At 33.8% G+C, this 17,833-nt stretch overlaps 2 protein-coding genes across 2 annotated transcripts; both read right to left on the bottom strand.

Annotated features, from left to right (window-relative positions):
* Positions 1–5,698: 5,698 nt before the first annotated feature.
* On the bottom strand, positions 5,699–7,469 carry LOC105127616 (Glutaredoxin family protein). The gene has a single exon (XM_011028980.1). It carries the CDS (start codon positions 7,156–7,158, stop codon positions 5,917–5,919), a length of 1,242 nt encoding a protein of 413 aa, XP_011027282.1. The 5' UTR covers positions 7,159–7,469; the 3' UTR covers positions 5,699–5,916.
* A 4,572-nt stretch (positions 7,470–12,041) lies between these two features.
* BIGYIN (Tetratricopeptide repeat (TPR)-like superfamily protein) lies at positions 12,042–15,024 on the bottom strand. The gene is made up of 6 exons (XM_011028981.1): positions 14,752–15,024; positions 13,751–13,889; positions 12,651–12,772; positions 12,508–12,571; positions 12,263–12,395; positions 12,042–12,210 (listed from the first exon to the last, which is right to left on the bottom strand). Exons 1-5 carry the CDS (start codon positions 14,842–14,844, stop codon positions 12,310–12,312), a joined length of 504 nt encoding a protein of 167 aa, XP_011027283.1. The 5' UTR covers positions 14,845–15,024; the 3' UTR covers positions 12,042–12,210; positions 12,263–12,309.
* Between the last annotated feature and the right edge of the window lie 2,809 nt (positions 15,025–17,833).

A 17,833-nucleotide genomic window follows, 5' to 3' on the forward strand; every position in this document is an offset into this window, starting at 1 on the left:
TGTGGTCCTTCTACAGCTCCACTGGGTAGAGGTCTCTTCTTCGAGTACATATGTCGGTGGGACTAATTAGACATGGAAATACAACATTACTAAGAATCTAGTTAAGGGATTCGAATTCAAGACCTTAACTGCATGAGCCTGAACTAATCCTTTGAAGCAGCCGTCGTCTTGCTGGCTAACACGAGCTCCTTGGCTAAATGAGCCTGACCCGAACCAATTCGTGGGAGCAGCCATTGTCTTGTTGGCTGTAACATGCTTAATCAAGCTAATATATGTAGCAAACTTGGTCCATCCAATTTCTTGTTCAGCAAGGAAAAAACAGCATAGCAGCTAGCTGTATTGTACGAATGGTAAAACCCAGGTCTTCCAGTTCTCTTCAAATTTGCTTCACCTGTTCCGTTGCTATTTATCTCTAAAACCTCCATTAAACCTTCCAAAACATACTCGTTCCTTTATATCTTACAAACACAGTACTCCCCAGATTTTCTTGTATGAGTTACTATTGAAGTAGAGGAACAAACACAGCAAAATCTGATAGATAGGAGAAGATGCCATTAGCAAGCACCACTAGATTGCTTTGGCCTTTCGGATTTCTTAAATCTTGTAGTGGGTGTAACTATTTTCAGTACTGCTAATCCAACTTATTTTGTTCTACGTACAATCCTGTACTGAGACAAGAATCAAACCAAAACGACTACATCATGGTGGTCTCTGATCTTTAACGATCAAAGATTCTTGTATTTCCGGCATATAAAACTTGTTACCCAAACGAGATTGTGGCTCAATCGGGGTTTGCCCAAATGCATGAATCCTAGCATCAGTTTATCCAACAAAGTCTTTCGGTAACGAGAGAGAACATTAATAGGTTTGCTGCTAATGTTTCTGTGGGTGGGGGTGCTTGTTTGAACCGGAACATGTCCATTCACAAGGTCTTCCTCATGGTGCTATAACGATTTGCCAAGAAAATCCTCACCCTCTCTCACCTGGCCAATGCCCAGAGACGTGGTGGCTAGCTAGGGCCTTGCCTTTGCTGCCAAAATGGTGGAAATCATATTATCCAACCATGCTATTATATATAGATAATATTGGTGTATTTTATGGTAATATTAATAGCCTTTTGAATTATTTTTAATTTTTTTATCATAAAAATTTAATACGAAATGTTAAATTTAATATGTATAAACTTCTTAAGTATATCTGAAATATTTGTTTCTAATTTTTTAATACAAATTTTTTATGTAACTTTTTTTTTTTTTATTTACGTGGGGTGTCCGGGCCAGCTTGCGCGCACCACGACTAATCCCCATGACCTACTGAATACCCTGCAAACCCAATAGACATGCAAGGCACCGCGGAGGTGACAGACGTGCATATCAGGGCTCGAATCCAGGTGCAGTGGAAGGAGACAAGCCTCTTTCACCGCTAGGCCAAGCACTGGTTTGCAATTTTATTTTATTTTATGTAACTTTTTTCAAGCTTATCGTTGTTATTTTTTTTCATAAATTCATGTTGAGATTATTAATTTATTTTTTTAATTAAATTTTTTTTATGATTATGATAAAACAAAATCTTGTAAACAAAAACAGAATGCATTAATAAGAGAAATGAATTTTGAGTAAAATGATACTTTTTTATACTTGTTTCAGATCATTAATTTTTTTATTAATATTGATTTTAATCGCTTAAGGTTTCTATGTAATAAACAATATAGCTAAAGAAAGATTTTTTTTTTTGTTAAAGAATACATTGATAACAAAAAGAAAATTTATAGTAACAATTACATTAATTTTTCTACACAATTTAAATAATTAAATTTCTAATAATAGTATATTTTTATCATATAATTAAATAAAAAAATAAAAGACCATATCATGTCACCAAATCAAATATATTCATGTTTATATATTTTTTTTAGCTTCCTACTTTAAATTTTTAATTAATATTAATGACTCGTTTTATGATTTATTGACTCATTAGTTTTACTTTATGTTTGTTAAATGCATTTTCAAATCTTGGTCAAATTTTTTTATGATCTCATAAAATGCAGTCAAATTGCTTGCGATTTCTTCTTTCGTGAGTAATTGCTCAACACTAGATAAATTATTATGCTGGAGTTTGAATTAAATTTTTATTGAACATGAAAGAAATATCTAGATATTATTAATATGTTTTTTTAATGAAAACAAATATATGAAAGTTGACTTAACATGATAATATTAACTTGATAGGTTCAACGACAACCCAAACAATTATTAAAAATATAATTTAACTAAAAAAATATAGATGATATTATAAAGTTAAATTTTCATTCATTCTAATGTTGTAAAATAAAATTTAAAATAAAATCAATTTAAAAAGGAATTTAAAAAACCCGAGCCAAGCTAACTAACCTGAAAAATTCATGTCTAATGTCATAAGACTGTGATAATTTCATAGAAAACAAATAAAAATATAAAGTTAAATTTTCAATCAACCTAATATTGAATGATAAGTCAATAAAAAACTAAAATAAAAAATAAAAAAAATAACTCAGATCAATTTAGATTTTCTTATCAAACTTTAGTTATAAGATTAAGATAACTCTATAGAAAATAAATTAAAATAAATTATAAAATTCAATTTATATTAAACCCAATATTGAAAGATGAGATTATAAAAAAAAAACTTGAGAATCAAATTATAAAAAAAATCAAAATATTTCACTGCTTGTTGAAATGCCAAAATCTTTTCATATACATGTTAATAATATGTTAAATTTAATTATATTAAGGGTTGGATTTGTAGAGAGATAGTTATTTATTAAATAAAAAATACAAAATTTTACTTATTAGGTGGTAAATATCTATTTAAGTATTCATTACCTAAATATTGTTTCTTATTTAGTATAATATACATACATACATATATATATATATATATATATATATATCAAATAAGATAATTGAATTGAATTAAATTAAATTATCATAGCTACTCGTACTCGTGATTTGTAAATCAAGTTTGAAGCTTTTGTTTGTCTTAAAATTCCACACTTTATTAAGCGTGTGAGATTAATGCAAGAGTGATTTTATTAAGGAAATACTTATGAGGGTGAGTATAGTAGTAGTAGTTTTTTAAAGTATTTTTTATTTGAAAAAAATATTAAAATAATTTATATTTTTTAATTTTAAATTATTTTTTTTATATCAACATATTAAAATAATATAAAAAATAAAAAATATTTAAAATTTGGCAAAATAGTAGTTGTAATGCCCAGCCAAACACTTCTAAGTGGGCCTGTGTACTTGGGGCCCCCTCTCACGCCCCATCGGGCTTTGGGCATGTTCTGTTAATAACCAGCGATTATCCCATGCATTGCCCTAAAACAATGTGAAGGTATTCTGAACTCTCAAATTCTCAATCAATCATGAGTTTTAAACCTTTATCATCAGCAGAAAAATTTCTTAATGAAAATCACATAATATATGATAAATTGATATTATTTTGAGATGGACATAGTTATCAACCTTAAGGATTATTGGGTAAATTATTTTTATTAAAATAATATAATTTATTTTTTTATTTTTTTCTTTAATACTGACCCAAACAGTCAAATTTAGACCGAGTTAATCAAAACACTTAAATATTTAACTAAGTTTAACAAAATCAATTTCATATTTGATTTAATTAAAAATATAATTCGAATCAGATTTTAAAGTTTTAATTTTTTTAGAAATTAAATTAAATTTATTAACAATACTTAGAAACGAAGCCCACAGTATGATGTCCCATAAATTGCCACCGTGCTGGTGTGACGTCCTAACAAAATTTGTCTAAGAGTACCCTTCAGGAAAAAAGACGGAAAGAAAGGTGAAAATCAGCGTCCCTATGCCTTATGAGGTGCATAATAATAAAGGTTAGGCCAATTCTTTTGGGACAGCATCATTCAAGGGTCCAATTAGGTTAGTTTTGGTTTGTTGAAATTAAATTTCTTTTTTTTTTTATCTAGATTTAAATAGGTAATTTGTGTCTAATTTGATACATTTGTGGAAAAATCTATTTCTTATAAGCCTCTTGAATCGGAAGAAGGTCTTTAGAGAGTATTAGGGTGTTTTTTAAATTGTTTTTTCAAAATAATTTTTATTTAAAATAAATCAAATTTAATGTTTTTCATGTGTGTGTTTTTTTTTAATTATGATAAATTAATGTAAAAAATATATATATTTTAGTATATTTTTAATTAAAAAAATCATTTTTGAAAACCTCGCTACAAACACGATACTACTAAACACGTATTAAATGCATTGAAAATGGAGAATTTCTAATTTCTTGTCCATTTATTATGGGTTGAATGGATAAGAAATAGTATAATTTTCCTGTAAAAAAGGGAGATTTGGATTCTAACCAATCATAAATCCTTTGGTGTTCCTTCTTACCCTATATCTAGTTGAATTACCTAAAAAGCGTTACAGAACCATCTCCATCACCAATTTCAACTACCATTGTCGTTGAAATTTCAGTATTGTGTCAGCTCGGAGCAGTTTCTTCACGAAAAGCAAGCGGATGTGATGGATATGTTCAATTCCATTATCGACTCTTATCATCCATTGCTTTTTGTTCCTCTTCCTTTCCCTTTATTTATTCTAACATTCATGACCAGTTCAATCTGATTCTTGATAACATGACCTTTGCAGTCCTAGTTCAATCTTAGCCATGGAACAAGTTGACAACATGTGATCAGTTGAAAGCATTCTTAGGCTTTAGCCATACTGATTGGCAAGCTGGATTGAACATTCCCACTGGGTCACAGCTCATGTACTGCATATAGCTGTGATCACATGTTTTATACCAAACTGTAGCAAGCAGGAATAGAATCCTTGGACAGCATGTTTGTGCATCAGTACCATCTATGATGCTGTCAAAGATCCCACTTTGTAACATTCAAGATGCTTCTTTTTTGGTTCTTCACTCCTGCATTTCTGGATTTCGAAGATTGAATGAATTTTTGAAGGCAGTTGCAGCCCTCACTCAAAATCTAAGTTCAAACACTAGATATACCTGTATCAGTTGTGTTGGTTAATGTTCCAGGACAAAAATGATAGATATAGAAGAAAAAAAAACGTGTTTAGTTGAAGAGATAGAGATTGATTGAGATATAAAATAAATTCGTCACTGAACATTTCTAGAATGAATTTCAGTACTTTCAAAACAACCAAATAGTACATGTAAACATGCTATCTTCATCTTTCTTGTCCAAGATAGCAACTAAAATGGACACCATGGGGCAATTTTATTATAGTTTCTCACAAATTATTTCATCTCACTGATATTATCGCAGCTACCAAAGCTGGCTAATCAGATTGGTTCATCATATGCAATTCTGAACACTGATATGGCCATTTGCCTTTTGTTTTAAAGACCTTGTTGAGATATTAGCAGAGCAGAATCCATGCTTCATGTTTTCCGGGCATTCAATTTGCACATGCTAGCATTAACTTTGTGGACCAGTAAACTTAATGAGAGTTTCTCATCACCAAACAGTATCAACCATCACCCACCTATCATATTTACCGTTTAATTGTTCAGTACATTACTTAAAGTGGAGATTGATAAAGAAGAAACCAATTATAGTAATGAGTAGATTGACCAAACAAATTTGATGAAACAAAAAAGGGTAAGCTGGAAATTCCACGAAAGAGAGAAGAGGGATTACAATAACTTGAATAAACAAGAACAAGCACAAAAAATGTTGATTCTTATTGCATCCTCATTAAAGAGATGAGGAGGAATTATAGCCAACAGCTTAACAAATATGGCAAGAAAATATAAAGATCATGAAGATAAATAATTTCCAATGTCATTAGCAATCACAATAGTAAGATGAAGTTGCAATGTTATAGGCAAGCACAAAAAGAAAGCATTAATTACAAGCATCGTCTATGAGCAGCAACCAGGGCAACGAATCAAGCCATTCTCATTGCAATCTGCGCACCTTCTCAGTTGCTCTTCTTCGTTATCAAACACTTTTCTACTTCCATTACAATTTGGACATGGCACAAACCTTGCGTCCCCACAACCCTCGCAGACCAACCTTGGATCTTGAACAGGAAAACCTTCGAACAGCTTTGCCAATTCACCAGCTTCATTTAGCTGCCTGATTTCCTCCACACCGCCAATATGATTTCCTCTAACAAAAACTTGTGGCAAGATTATTGCTTTCCCTTTAAGCAAACTTTGCAGCTCCTTTCTATATGTGGAATCCATTGAAATATCTCTTTCATCAACTGCAACTCTGAAACCTCTGAATATCATTCTAACCGCACAACAATCCTCATAAGTCTTTCTGATTCCTCTCAAACTTGTAAAATACAGAACAATTTTTCCATCTTTATCATTCAAAAAGGCCCCCGTTTTACTTGATAAAGTATCACTCATGGAACTAGAATTCACTGGTGTTCCATCCTTGGACTCTTTGTGACACCCCAATTGCCTTGATGACAATGCACGCATATAACTTGAAGCCACATTAGGATCCATCTTTGAAAGCAATGATTCCTCAGACAAATGCTTCCACAATGGCTTTGACAATGAAACAGGCTTTTCAGCAACTATTTCTTCAAACTTCAGTGAGTCAAAAGAATCATGCAGCTTTTTAACAAACTTATCCGAACCCGGATGATGAAAAGAACTAGCTTTTGAGACGAACTCAATAGAATGACCAGAAAGTGAAGATCTCGGCTTAAAAGAGTTGTTCATTTCAAATTCAAGCTCATCATTCTCGTCAAGACCATCCATGAGCTCCCAAGTGTTAATGACAGAGTCAGGGGATAGAGACTCACAAGGGTCTTGATTATTTTGTGTTTTATGTATCTTTTTGGTAGATTTTCTTGGTGGTTGTGGCTGATCAAAGGATTTTTGGGTGTTCACGTTGGGGTCGATGAGGACGAGAGAGCCATAAGTGGTGGAAGTTAGAGACACAAGATGATGAGAGTCACCTTTTCTTGAAGGTGGGTGGTGGACTAATGGGGTTTGAAGAGAGAGAGCTCTAGGGACAGTTGGTGACGAATACTGTGGAGAAAACATGGAGTTATCTTTAGAAGGAGAAGCATAAGATAAGGTCTCTTCAGGATGGTGATTCTTTGTGAGAAGGGTATTTGGTCTTGAAGCAGAACAGCCCATGAATGAAGAAAAATGGATGTCTCTGTCTCTCTATAAGCTGCTTCTCGCTTGCTCAACTTTTTTGGTTTGGTTTTGCTTGTTGGAGAGCTTTTGCTTATCCAGTCTTTCTCTTGCTTTTTTGGTTCGAGTTTTAGGCCTGTGGCTTTGTCGGTTTGTGAGGGTGATGGAGAGAGCTCTAGAGGCAAGTTCGGAGAAAGAGGAGTCTGCGTGCTGGTGACAGAGAGCTTTCATGGGGGTTGGAAGTGGAAGATAGATGTCATTATAGCTGTTGGAAAGTAGATTTGGAGGGTTTTTTTTTTTTTAATTGATTAAGGATAAAATGTTTGGTGTTTTCAAAGTTGGATTCTATCAGATTAGGTGCTAAATTAGGAAATAAAATTTTAACCAAAGGATAAGATTTATCATGGGCAGTCATCTTGGTTATCCGTAGTGTTTAAGATCTATCTTTCTTTATTATTATTATTATTATTATTATGTTATCATCTAGGATCTTAAGGGTAAATGCATTCTCGAGCATTTGCGTTGTGAGATTGTCATTTATTAATCAGGTTTCAAGCTAAGACCACAATCATCTATGCATATGAAATTATGTTCTTGAGCTCTGTTTGAATCTCGAAGAATAAAGTGAGGAGTGTGTCAGTTTTTGAGGAAATACTGAAGAGTCTTTTTCACTGTCAGTTCGCAGAGAAAAAAAAATCATATTTTTCACTATCATGTATTATCATTTTCCTCTATAGTTATTTACTGTTTATCTGGCACTGTATTTTAAAAATATTTTTATTTACATTAATATGATTTTGATATTTTTAAATTATATTAATGTATTTATTTTAAAAATATTTTTTTTTAAATAAAAATATTATTAACATACTTTTCTAAATAAAAATTATTTAAAAAAATAACTATAATTACATTTTCAAACACATTATTATTTTAACCTCTTACTTTTTTTAAATAATCTAATAAGTTAAAAATATCTACAGAATAGTCTCTAATTGATTTTTGTTCAAATTTTATGTTAGTTGTGTGTGTTCCCCTTTGTATGATTTATAGTGGTTTTATAATTATAATAGTGATTATAATTTAAAATGTTTTTAGTTTAAAATATATTAAAATAATATTTATTTTTTTATTTTTTAAAATTATTTTTTAATATCAAAATATTAAAATGATCTAAAAATATAAAAAAAATAATTTTTAATAAAAAATTTAAGATTTAAGATTTAAGATAACATGATTTGTATTACATTTTTAAACATATTATTAATTTACAAGTCCGCAGGTGCTAAGAGAATGATGACCCATACATGGTTTATAAAAGAAAGAAAAAACATTATGATAAATATTTGGTAATTGGTTTTAATGAAGTGCTTATTGAAATTAGAAGCAAAGCAAGTACAATCACCAAATGATCGTGCCTGCATCTTATTTTGCTTGTTCGTTAATCAGGTATTCATACAACTTATTCATGCTCGTGTGCCTTTTAGAGGGGCCACAATAACTTCCGGTTTTAATCAAAATTATTACACCGCTTTTGATGGATGAAGATCTGGGATATGAGTTAAATGAATTTAATTTAATTTTTTAAAAAATATTAAATCAAATTTCAATTAAATTGATTAAGTAATAATTGATTTATCATGGTAGCTCTAGATTGATGCCATTACATATCCATGTTGAGATCAAATCTTAAATACCTTCTTCCTATCTTGTTTTAATGAATTTTTTCCTCATGAATTCCACACCGGAACCAATTTCTTTAGGGTTTTCAACTCATATTATTTCAATTAACTTGATTGATCATGTATTTGCATGTCAACTTAGCATGGCTATTGATCTCTGTTTTATTTGTCTTAATTATTATTATTATTTCTTTTAGAAGCGTGAACACCAGAGAAAATGAGATAAAAAGAATAAGCTACCTAGATCAACATTAAATGAGATAAGATTGGATTTTAATTTTGATGGTGATTATTTTTTAAAATATTGTTAAAAGATGATTGGGGCATATTAAAATTAACCTTGCATGCTTGGTTCTTAGTTCCAAGATGAATATGGATTGAAGGGCTTTTCAAGGAGCTTCAAATGGAGGATCCCGGCTCGAAATAGTGCTTTCCAGCCGGGAAGAAAAGGGAAGATAGTCGTGATCTGAGGTCGAACCTAAACCTGTGCTCATAACGATGACAAAGGATGCATGGATGAATTTTTGCTGGGAATTTGAGTTTCCACGCCCTTTTCTCCTGTCCCAACTCTCTACTTTTCACACCAACCACTCTGAGAATCCGTAACCAGACATAACACAACTTGATTGCTAGGGCATCGGCAATTTCAGTCACTAGTTTTTTTGTGAAATTTCAAGAGCCAGGAACCCTGGCAAGTAATGGTCAGGAGGATTTAGCAGAAGAAAATCATGAGCAGCAGCAGCATTTTCCCAGAAAATCATGATGAATCCAAATTAATCCGTGTCTCTGTGTGTGTACTGTGTACACTAGTCACTAGTTTTTTTTGTGAAATTTCAAGAGACAGGAACCCTGGCTAGTCGTGGTCAGGAGGCTTTAGCAGAAGAAAATCATGAGCGGCAGCAGCAGCATTTTCCCATAAAATCATGATGGATCCAAATCAATCCGTGTCTCTGTGTGTGGACACCAGTCACGACAGGCACCCTAACAAACAAGCTGAAATGGACACATGAAAAATTTGCTGGGCCACCATAGCCAGTAAACATAATTGCCCAGAACAGACCAGGATTCATTTTTTTTTGCAAATGTTAGGTCGAGGTGGTTGAGTCATTGTCATGCAATGCCCGCTTTACTGCTCTTGAAACTTTGAAAAAAGAAAAAGAAAACCTCAAGAACCTAGCAGCACTCGTGCACTCTGTAAATTGTGTCTCATCTTAGTTTGCTGGAAAAAACAGGAATGATTCCATGCTTGATTCCTCTACTTGTTACCTTTGATCATATCAAGCCCTCTACTTTAAATTGGATCAGATAAACTCCTTTGCTTCCATTAAAGGTGATATGAGCCCCTTAATCCAACTTTATTACTACATAACTGGCCAGTTGGATGCCATGGGTTAATAATATAATTGGAAAAAGGGTATCATACCGTATTTAATTGAATGAAAAAAGGGGTTGATTTGGCACAGGTTAAAGTGAAGGACTTGATTTGAAGAAAACCACAGAGTAGAAGGACCAAATGTGATTTCAGCCCATTTAGTTTTTCTGCCCTTTTTTCAGAATCTAGCCAATCTAGTCTTGGTGATGTATAAAATTATTGACTTGCAGCACATGCAATAATTATATTTGCACCGTGGACCCAAATTAGTTCGTACAATAATTTCTTTGTCCTTGGCTAAAGCTGCAAGAGAGGAATTAAAAAAAAAGGAAAAAAGAAAAAAAAAGAGAGGAATTAATGAGCCTCGTTAATATAAAACTGCTGAGAATTATAATTCTGAAATTGACCCATAAAAGAGTGAAAAAGTAAAACTTGCAGACTAAAAGCCTGGAGGAGCACTCATTAGAGGCATGGTTATCAAATCGAAACTCTGATGGCTACGTTGATGACTCGCTGATTCAAAACATAACTCGAGCTATAAGTATATTATTATTGACCCGTTTAAAAAGAGGTGGCTAGATGAATTAATTCATGATTCAATTAATTAGTCGAGTTAACTTCAAAGATTTATTTTTGTTCAAAAGGATGTTTTAACCTTTCCTACTTAAAATAATTTTTTTTTAAATAGACATAAATTAACCTGTAATTTAAGTTTTGAACAGAGTAAAATTACAAGTCAGTCTAATAAATATGATTACGAGTTGATTTTGCTAAAAAGTCTCTCTCTTTTTTTTCAGCAACCCAGCCACATTCATGTTAAATGCGAGTGCTAATTAAAAATGAAAAAAAATAAAAAAAATTAAAAAAATTAAAAAAAAAACTAAAAAAATCAAATCATAAAAAAAACTGATTAGAATTTTAAAAAAACTAACTGATTTGATTTGATTTTAATTTTATAAACTTGAAATTAAAAAAATAAAACTGAACAAAATCGAATCCAAACTGAAAAAACCGAGCCAAACTGAAAAAACTGAGCCAAATTAGTTTGAACTGGTTTTTGTTCTAAAAAACTAAACCAAAATTGACTATACCCATTTTATTTTTTTTTTAAAACAATTTTGATTATATTATTTTTTTTATAAAAACTAAAACAAATTAAAAATAATCACCCTAACGCTAATGATAAAGGAAGATTGCGTCTACAGAACAACTAAATGATGATTTATTTAGTCCCTCAGTTTGAATGCATTTATAATGCAGTCCTTCATGTTTGAAAATATAGATTTTGTATCCTCGACTCCTGGTCACCTCGCCTTATGAGAGCATTTGTTGGTGTTTGTCTTTATCTGAGAATTTTAATTCTTTGGAAAAAATCTCCATGGTTAGGGTTCGGAGGAAAATCAACAGACTTTCCCCAAAGACAGCAGTCAGCAAGAGTACATGGACTGTTATATATTTTCAAATATAAAGATTAAATTATAAATGCATTCCAAACTCAAGAGCGTAATTTATTCTTTCTCAAACTGCAATATCTTGCAAGTTTGGCATCGTCCATTGTCTTATTCAAGCCTTCTGAATAAGACAATGCTAGCCCTGCATACCGACATTGACAAGAAACAATCCTTGCACTATATGAAGATCAATGGAGATTTCTTTCATCTTGCCATCATTGCAAGCTTCATTCAATGATAACAGTTGTTTTTTTAAAATACATTAAAATAATTTTTTATTTTTTTAAATTTATTTTTAATATTTATATATTAAAACAATTTAAAAACATAAAAACAAACAAGCAAGCTTAAACCTGCGCTCTCACAAACACTTATGGCAAGTTCAAAATTGTCAAAGGTTGCTGCTATAGCAAATACTTACAAAGAGTTAATGATTCAAAGATGGCCATATGGTACACAACCAACTCATAGCTAAAGCCCCTCTTATTTTGGTAACTACAAACGATATAGCATTTGTAACATACAAAAAACTGAGAGATGCTACAGTTCACAACCTAGAATTATTTTAAAAGTTGAAAACAACAGGAGATACTTCTTTGTTTTTAATATATTTTTTTTTTATGAGCATTGTAGCGGTTGAGAGTTGTCATTTCTTGCGAGCCAATGCTGCAGCAATTCCACCAGCTATCAGTCCCACGGCAGTAGCAGTGATGCCTATTCCAATAACACCATCTGCATTTTGACAGGCACATTTCGGTATTGTTTAGATAAATCCCTGTGAAATTTATTCAGGTAGATGTTATCAGCTCTAATGAGAATAAAAAAATTCAATGTATAAGCATGCCTTTAGCAACTCGATCTTCAAGTGTCTTCTTCAGGACCAAAGCCTGCCTCCAATCAGGTGCAATCTACAACAAGTTGAAATTCAGAATAAAGAACCAAGAATGAAAAGAAAACAGCATGCATCCACACATAAACAGAAGAGACCTCCAAACACTGGTCCACCAGCTGCCTGCTCCTTGAATATTCACCACTTCTGTAATATCCCACGGCCAGAAGATAAATCTTCTCTCTCTGTTGCAAAGGGGGGCTACTATTTGCCAATGATGCTGCAAATAACAGGGTTTTTAGTTCAAGAAAGAGCATGCAAATTATACATAAAGATATAGAAATTAGAATAAAGAGAGTAAGCACAACTTAAAAAGGAATTTGTTGACAAGAAGAAGCAATTAAATGAACGAGGTGATGATTTATCAATGAATATTGACAGATCAAGGACTGTCAGTTCCTCAACTACATCAAACCCATTAGGGATTCACTGTCATGCCCTTGATTTTCTTTAACTTTTCTTCTTTAAATACTTCCTTCCTTTTAAGAATAGATTTCTCAAATACTCCTGCTATGGGTAGCTAGTTCATAAAGATAAAATTTTCATTTGCTTACAATGAGATACCAAATGCAGTAAGAAGATACTGCAAATATTCCATCATCTGCAAAACTGTAGTAGTAGCAAGCAATGGACTTCCTAAATGATTTTAAGATTTTCAGTAGGAACATAATCACTGTAAGACTCCAAATCTAAATTCTTACAACAAAAGGGATTATGGGTGAAGCAGAATAACAACTACTGACATAATCATGGTGTCTGACAAGGCAATCTGTTAAACCTCAGAAACTAATGAGGATTTTGCCTAAAAATACATAACCCATATAAACTGCAAGAAATTTAAAAAAAAATGAGAACCCTAAAATTATGCAGCAGAATGCCATCCATTTTATCCAATTACCATGCATGCCTATACAATGCTTTCCTAATCAATAAAGCCTTTACCACACATTTCAATATTTAGCCGCTATACCTGAAAACCTGAAGCTTAAAATCTGTTTCAAATCATCAACTCCTCGCCACCAACTTCACTATTCTCCAAACATGCTCAGATCTTGAACAATTTACACATCTTGCAGCAATTAACCCTAAAATCCCCAATTACTCTGTTTTCAAACACAATGGGCAACTTTATCTAATTTGTCCTACATGATGGCATCGAATGATGAAGTTGGATGAGAACACAATTTAAGTTGCTCACCTTCAAGCATAGCTATCCCACGCTGGACATCTTCTGGTTGTTTAGAGTGAACAAGAGCCCATGACAATCGCATTATGGTATCCCTTTTAAGTTCATCTAAGTCACCCTCAGCAGCTTCTGCAACCTCCCTCTCACAGCCCTGGCATCAAAAGAACAGTGATAACCACAATACGAAATTATGGAAAAGTGAAATAACCTATAACTTCATTGCTTGCAAAAACTTAAAGGACCATCAGTATTTTCTAAACAGTAAAGCTGACATAAAAGCTAAGACTTGAGAGAAAATGAAACACACTTCCTTTCCGTTTTTTATTAAAACTATTCACATTTCTCATGCTAAATTTAGCTGTTACACAACTCCTTTAGTAAACTAGGGCACTGAAGGTATTGAATCTAAATTCAGGTGAACATGTAGCAGTGGGGCATAAAAAGAACAACACGTAAAATATCCAAAAGCAAAAAACAGTATGACATAATTCCATTCCCACAAAAATAAAAAATGACACTAACACACAAACTTTCAATCACACAAAATTGGATGATTTACAAGACTTGATAGGAAATGTCTCCAAAATAAATAAGAAGAATGAGTTGAGGATCTTAAAGGGATACAAAGACCATACATTAAAGAAAAGCGAATCAGCTCCCGATGGATCTTTATTTTAGCAAAATTGATTTCAATTGCACCTTACTTAAAAACAAAAAACCTGTATTCTCTATCATGATTTTTCTCTCTTTCCTCGCATTCCTCTCATATTCAACATCAATCACCAATCCATGAATAACCCAGAAGAAAAATCTTCAAAAAGCATCGTTTTAATCTCTCTCATAACAATATTAAAAACACCAAAAAATTCTTGAAGTACAGCATGATTAAGCAGTCTAACATGTGTAGAGCATGAAATCTGAGTCTACATATCTTAAAATCAACAACTTTTACTAAATTTTCAAGCCCAAAATGACAAATAAAAAAATTCTGAAAAACCCACAATTGTACTTACAATAATGATGTCACGGTCGCACCATGGGATATGATCGCCGCCGGTGAAGAAGGAACCGACGGACTCGAAGGCCCCTCTGATCTTCGCTTCCATTAAATGATGATTTGAAGAGGTTTTGGTCGGTTTGTTTAAGGTATGTTTTTATATTCAAGGTTTGCGTTGGGTTTAGTTTGGTTTATGTATGTGGTTTTGTAGGTAGGAAAGCTTGCAACAGAGGATGAGGATGGAGAGGAGAGACCAAGGATTAAGTTACTGACTTTTGTTTTTGTGTGTTTTTTTATCTAATTTCAATTTTATGAAAAATATGGAAAGTGACGGTTGTTATTTTTTTTTTAAGTTTCATTAAATTTTTTTAAAATATATTATTTTGATATATTTTTATTTTTTTTAATGTAAAATATTTATCTATTACTGTATTTTTTTCTCTCCATTGCTTATTGGATTGTTTTGCTACAGCTGAATTTTAATAGTATTTGGTTATTATTTTAAAATAAAAAATAAAAATAATAAGGCATAAAAATATTTGATTATAAAAATAAAGAAAAAATAGCCAGAGCATATATATTTATTCTGTCTATTAGACGACTATTCATCTCTCTGGTCTCCTTTACCTCAGTTGTCTGTTAGGTTGGTTGTCATTTCATGTAAGGCACCAACCATTGACCATTAACTATTAGTAGTCACCATTGTTGAATGAGTTAGAGTTGGTGGCCACCAATATTGACAACAAAGCAAGAAGAGCCTCCATGAATGCCTATAAATAGCGGCATATGTTAGAGAGCAAAATGTGAAGAGTTTTATGAGAATGTGAAGAGAGTAAAGAGAAAGAAAAAAGCCAAAGATAGGAGAAATGTAGGAGAGAGTGGGCTGCCATTGCAGCACTAACAAGAGAGAAATAGAGTGAGGTTGAGAGTTGTGAAAGCGGGGATGATTCCTCGTGCTCTATTGTTGTAAATCTTGTACTCTCCCTACATAATGCAATGGCTTCTCCCGTGGATGTAGGCGGTTTTGCCGAACCACGTTAAATATTGTGTCAGTGTGCTTGACCTCCTATGAGCAAATATCAGTACATCACCGGTCGAAATTCCCAACAATTGGTATCAGAGCACATGGTTTAAAGTGGTGTTTGATTTTGCTCAAAAATGAAAGTTGTCAAAATTGTGTTTTGACCATACCAATGTGTAGAGGAGGAAGAGACGAAGCCACTAGTGAAAACCGCGTCGAAATCGGACGTCGAAAACCGCCGCACGCGCCGGCGAGGTTACTGGACACGCGCGCAGACGCGCGCCACGTGTCACACGCGTCTTCTTCGCCCGGATGGGCTGACCCGACCTGAATACCAGAAGATCTGACCCACGTGCGAGATCCGGATGATGATGGCGTTATCATGACATCACAGTTTCGTCAGCATGAACAGGTGGCATGACATGTCAGCACCAGTCAGCAGCCACGTCAGCAATGTGGTACCCACTGCCACGTCACCAGTCGCGAGCCGAGCCGAGTTAAAGCCGAGCTGAGTCGCGAGCCGAGGGATAGGATTCTGTGTGGCGGAGTCTACGTGCAACCGGTTTTGAGATTGAATTTGGGCCGTTTATCAAGCCAGAATTGTTTTGATCAAATCTTAGCCGTCCGAAGTGCGATTTGGACGATTTAAGACTTGTTTCCAGCTAATTTGATCGTTCCGGATGCAATGGTACAGTCCGATCATTGAGATTGAGATCAGAAATGATAGTGGTGAATTATTAAAGAGAAATTGCCCGATTAGGAGGCATCTGATGGTCATCATGGTGGTCGATGGAGATGAAGAAGAAGAAATCACACATGTTTGCCTAATTACATGTGTTGAAGTGTTATGTGGGGAATTTTAATTTCCTTGAGGGAAGGAAAAATTGGGACACTCTAAACACCCGATCATGTGGACAATTTGAGGTGGAGAGTGAAATTTGATGAAGACCAATCTTGACGAATCTGAGCACTGGTAGTCTCGCCAGATATTGAGAAATCAGATATAAAACCAGGATACCCTAGATCACTTGTAAAGGAAAGCCACGACAAAGCTAGCAAATGGTTGTATATATGAAAAAACAGTACGATGGATAGATATGGCCTAAGAAGTTCTGACTAGGAGATTGGGTTTTAAGCGGGACCGTTATGACCCCTCCAATCTTTCCTAGGAACTTGCTTAGTGGAAGGATTATCCATACGGTACTATTTTCGTATATGTGACAGTTTGTTATGAAACTGTTGAAGACTAGCAGGATGACGGCACAAAGGAACAGTTGGGTTCTATATGATCAAGGATCTGATGGAGTGGTGATTTATCCAAGGAAGTTAGATTCGGTGACTGTAATTTCTCGAGGGGAGAATTGATGAAGACCCTGATAATGGAAGAGCAATGCAGCAAAGGGATAAAGATTGGCACCCTATTTTGACTTGGATAGATGTTATGACAGGATGAGTTGCTGTCAAACATAAGCAAGGAATAAGGAGAAATCTGGAGAACAGAAAATGCATGAGGACACACGGAGATTGTGCAGGAGTACCCGGAGGATCCAACGAGGTACTGTAATGAGACAGCAAGTGCAAGAAGAATAAGTGTTCCTAGATGAAGCTTAGAGTAGAGACTGTGTGAAGGTTGTACAACAGGAAGTCTCTTGTGCTCTTGATAAAGACAACAAGCGAGAACATTTCCAATGCATGCAAGGATGGAAAGATGAGCTGTTGTAAATGCACCTAATTGAGGGGGTGCAAACGTCTGTGATAAAAGGTGACCACCTATGATGAAAGGCGAAGACACCAAAGAGAGTTGGTGTAGGTGGAGCTGTCAAGTGTAATGATGAAGACATAGAAGCTCCAAACATAGAAATCGAGGTGGAGGATTACGAGGAGTATACCGCAACTTTCTCTTTCTATATGATCAGTGGCAATGAACTCTCCCAAGTCCACATGGTGATAGAGAATCTTAGTCACTGGAGACATCCCCGATGAAGGAGGATGTGACTACTTTATGACGAATAAAGACACCTCAGACAGAAGGTGTGTGGGCCATGAAAGGAACCCAAGTATAAACCGCCGCATGACG

The sequence above is a fragment of the Populus euphratica genome, unplaced genomic scaffold, assembly GCF_000495115.2.
Source record: "Populus euphratica unplaced genomic scaffold, PopEup_1.0 scaffold13.1, whole genome shotgun sequence".
NCBI lineage: Eukaryota > Viridiplantae > Streptophyta > Magnoliopsida > Malpighiales > Salicaceae > Populus > Populus euphratica.

Excerpts from the sequence above, each read along its gene's own strand:
- BIGYIN (XM_011028981.1), bottom strand. The coding sequence starts at position 14,844 with ATGGAAGCGAAGATCAGAGGGGCCTTCGAGTCCGTCGGTTCCTTCTTC. Across the intron at positions 13,890-14,751 it reads GCGACCGTGACATCATTATT|GGCTGTGAGAGGGAGGTTGC; the intron begins GTAAGTACAATT and ends TTTTGATGCCAG. Across the intron at positions 12,572-12,650 it reads TGGTGGACCAGTGTTTGGAG|ATTGCACCTGATTGGAGGCA; the intron begins GTCTCTTCTGTT and ends AACTTGTTGTAG.
- LOC105127616 (XM_011028980.1), bottom strand. The coding sequence starts at position 7,158 with ATGGGCTGTTCTGCTTCAAGACCAAATACCCTTCTCACAAAGAATCAC.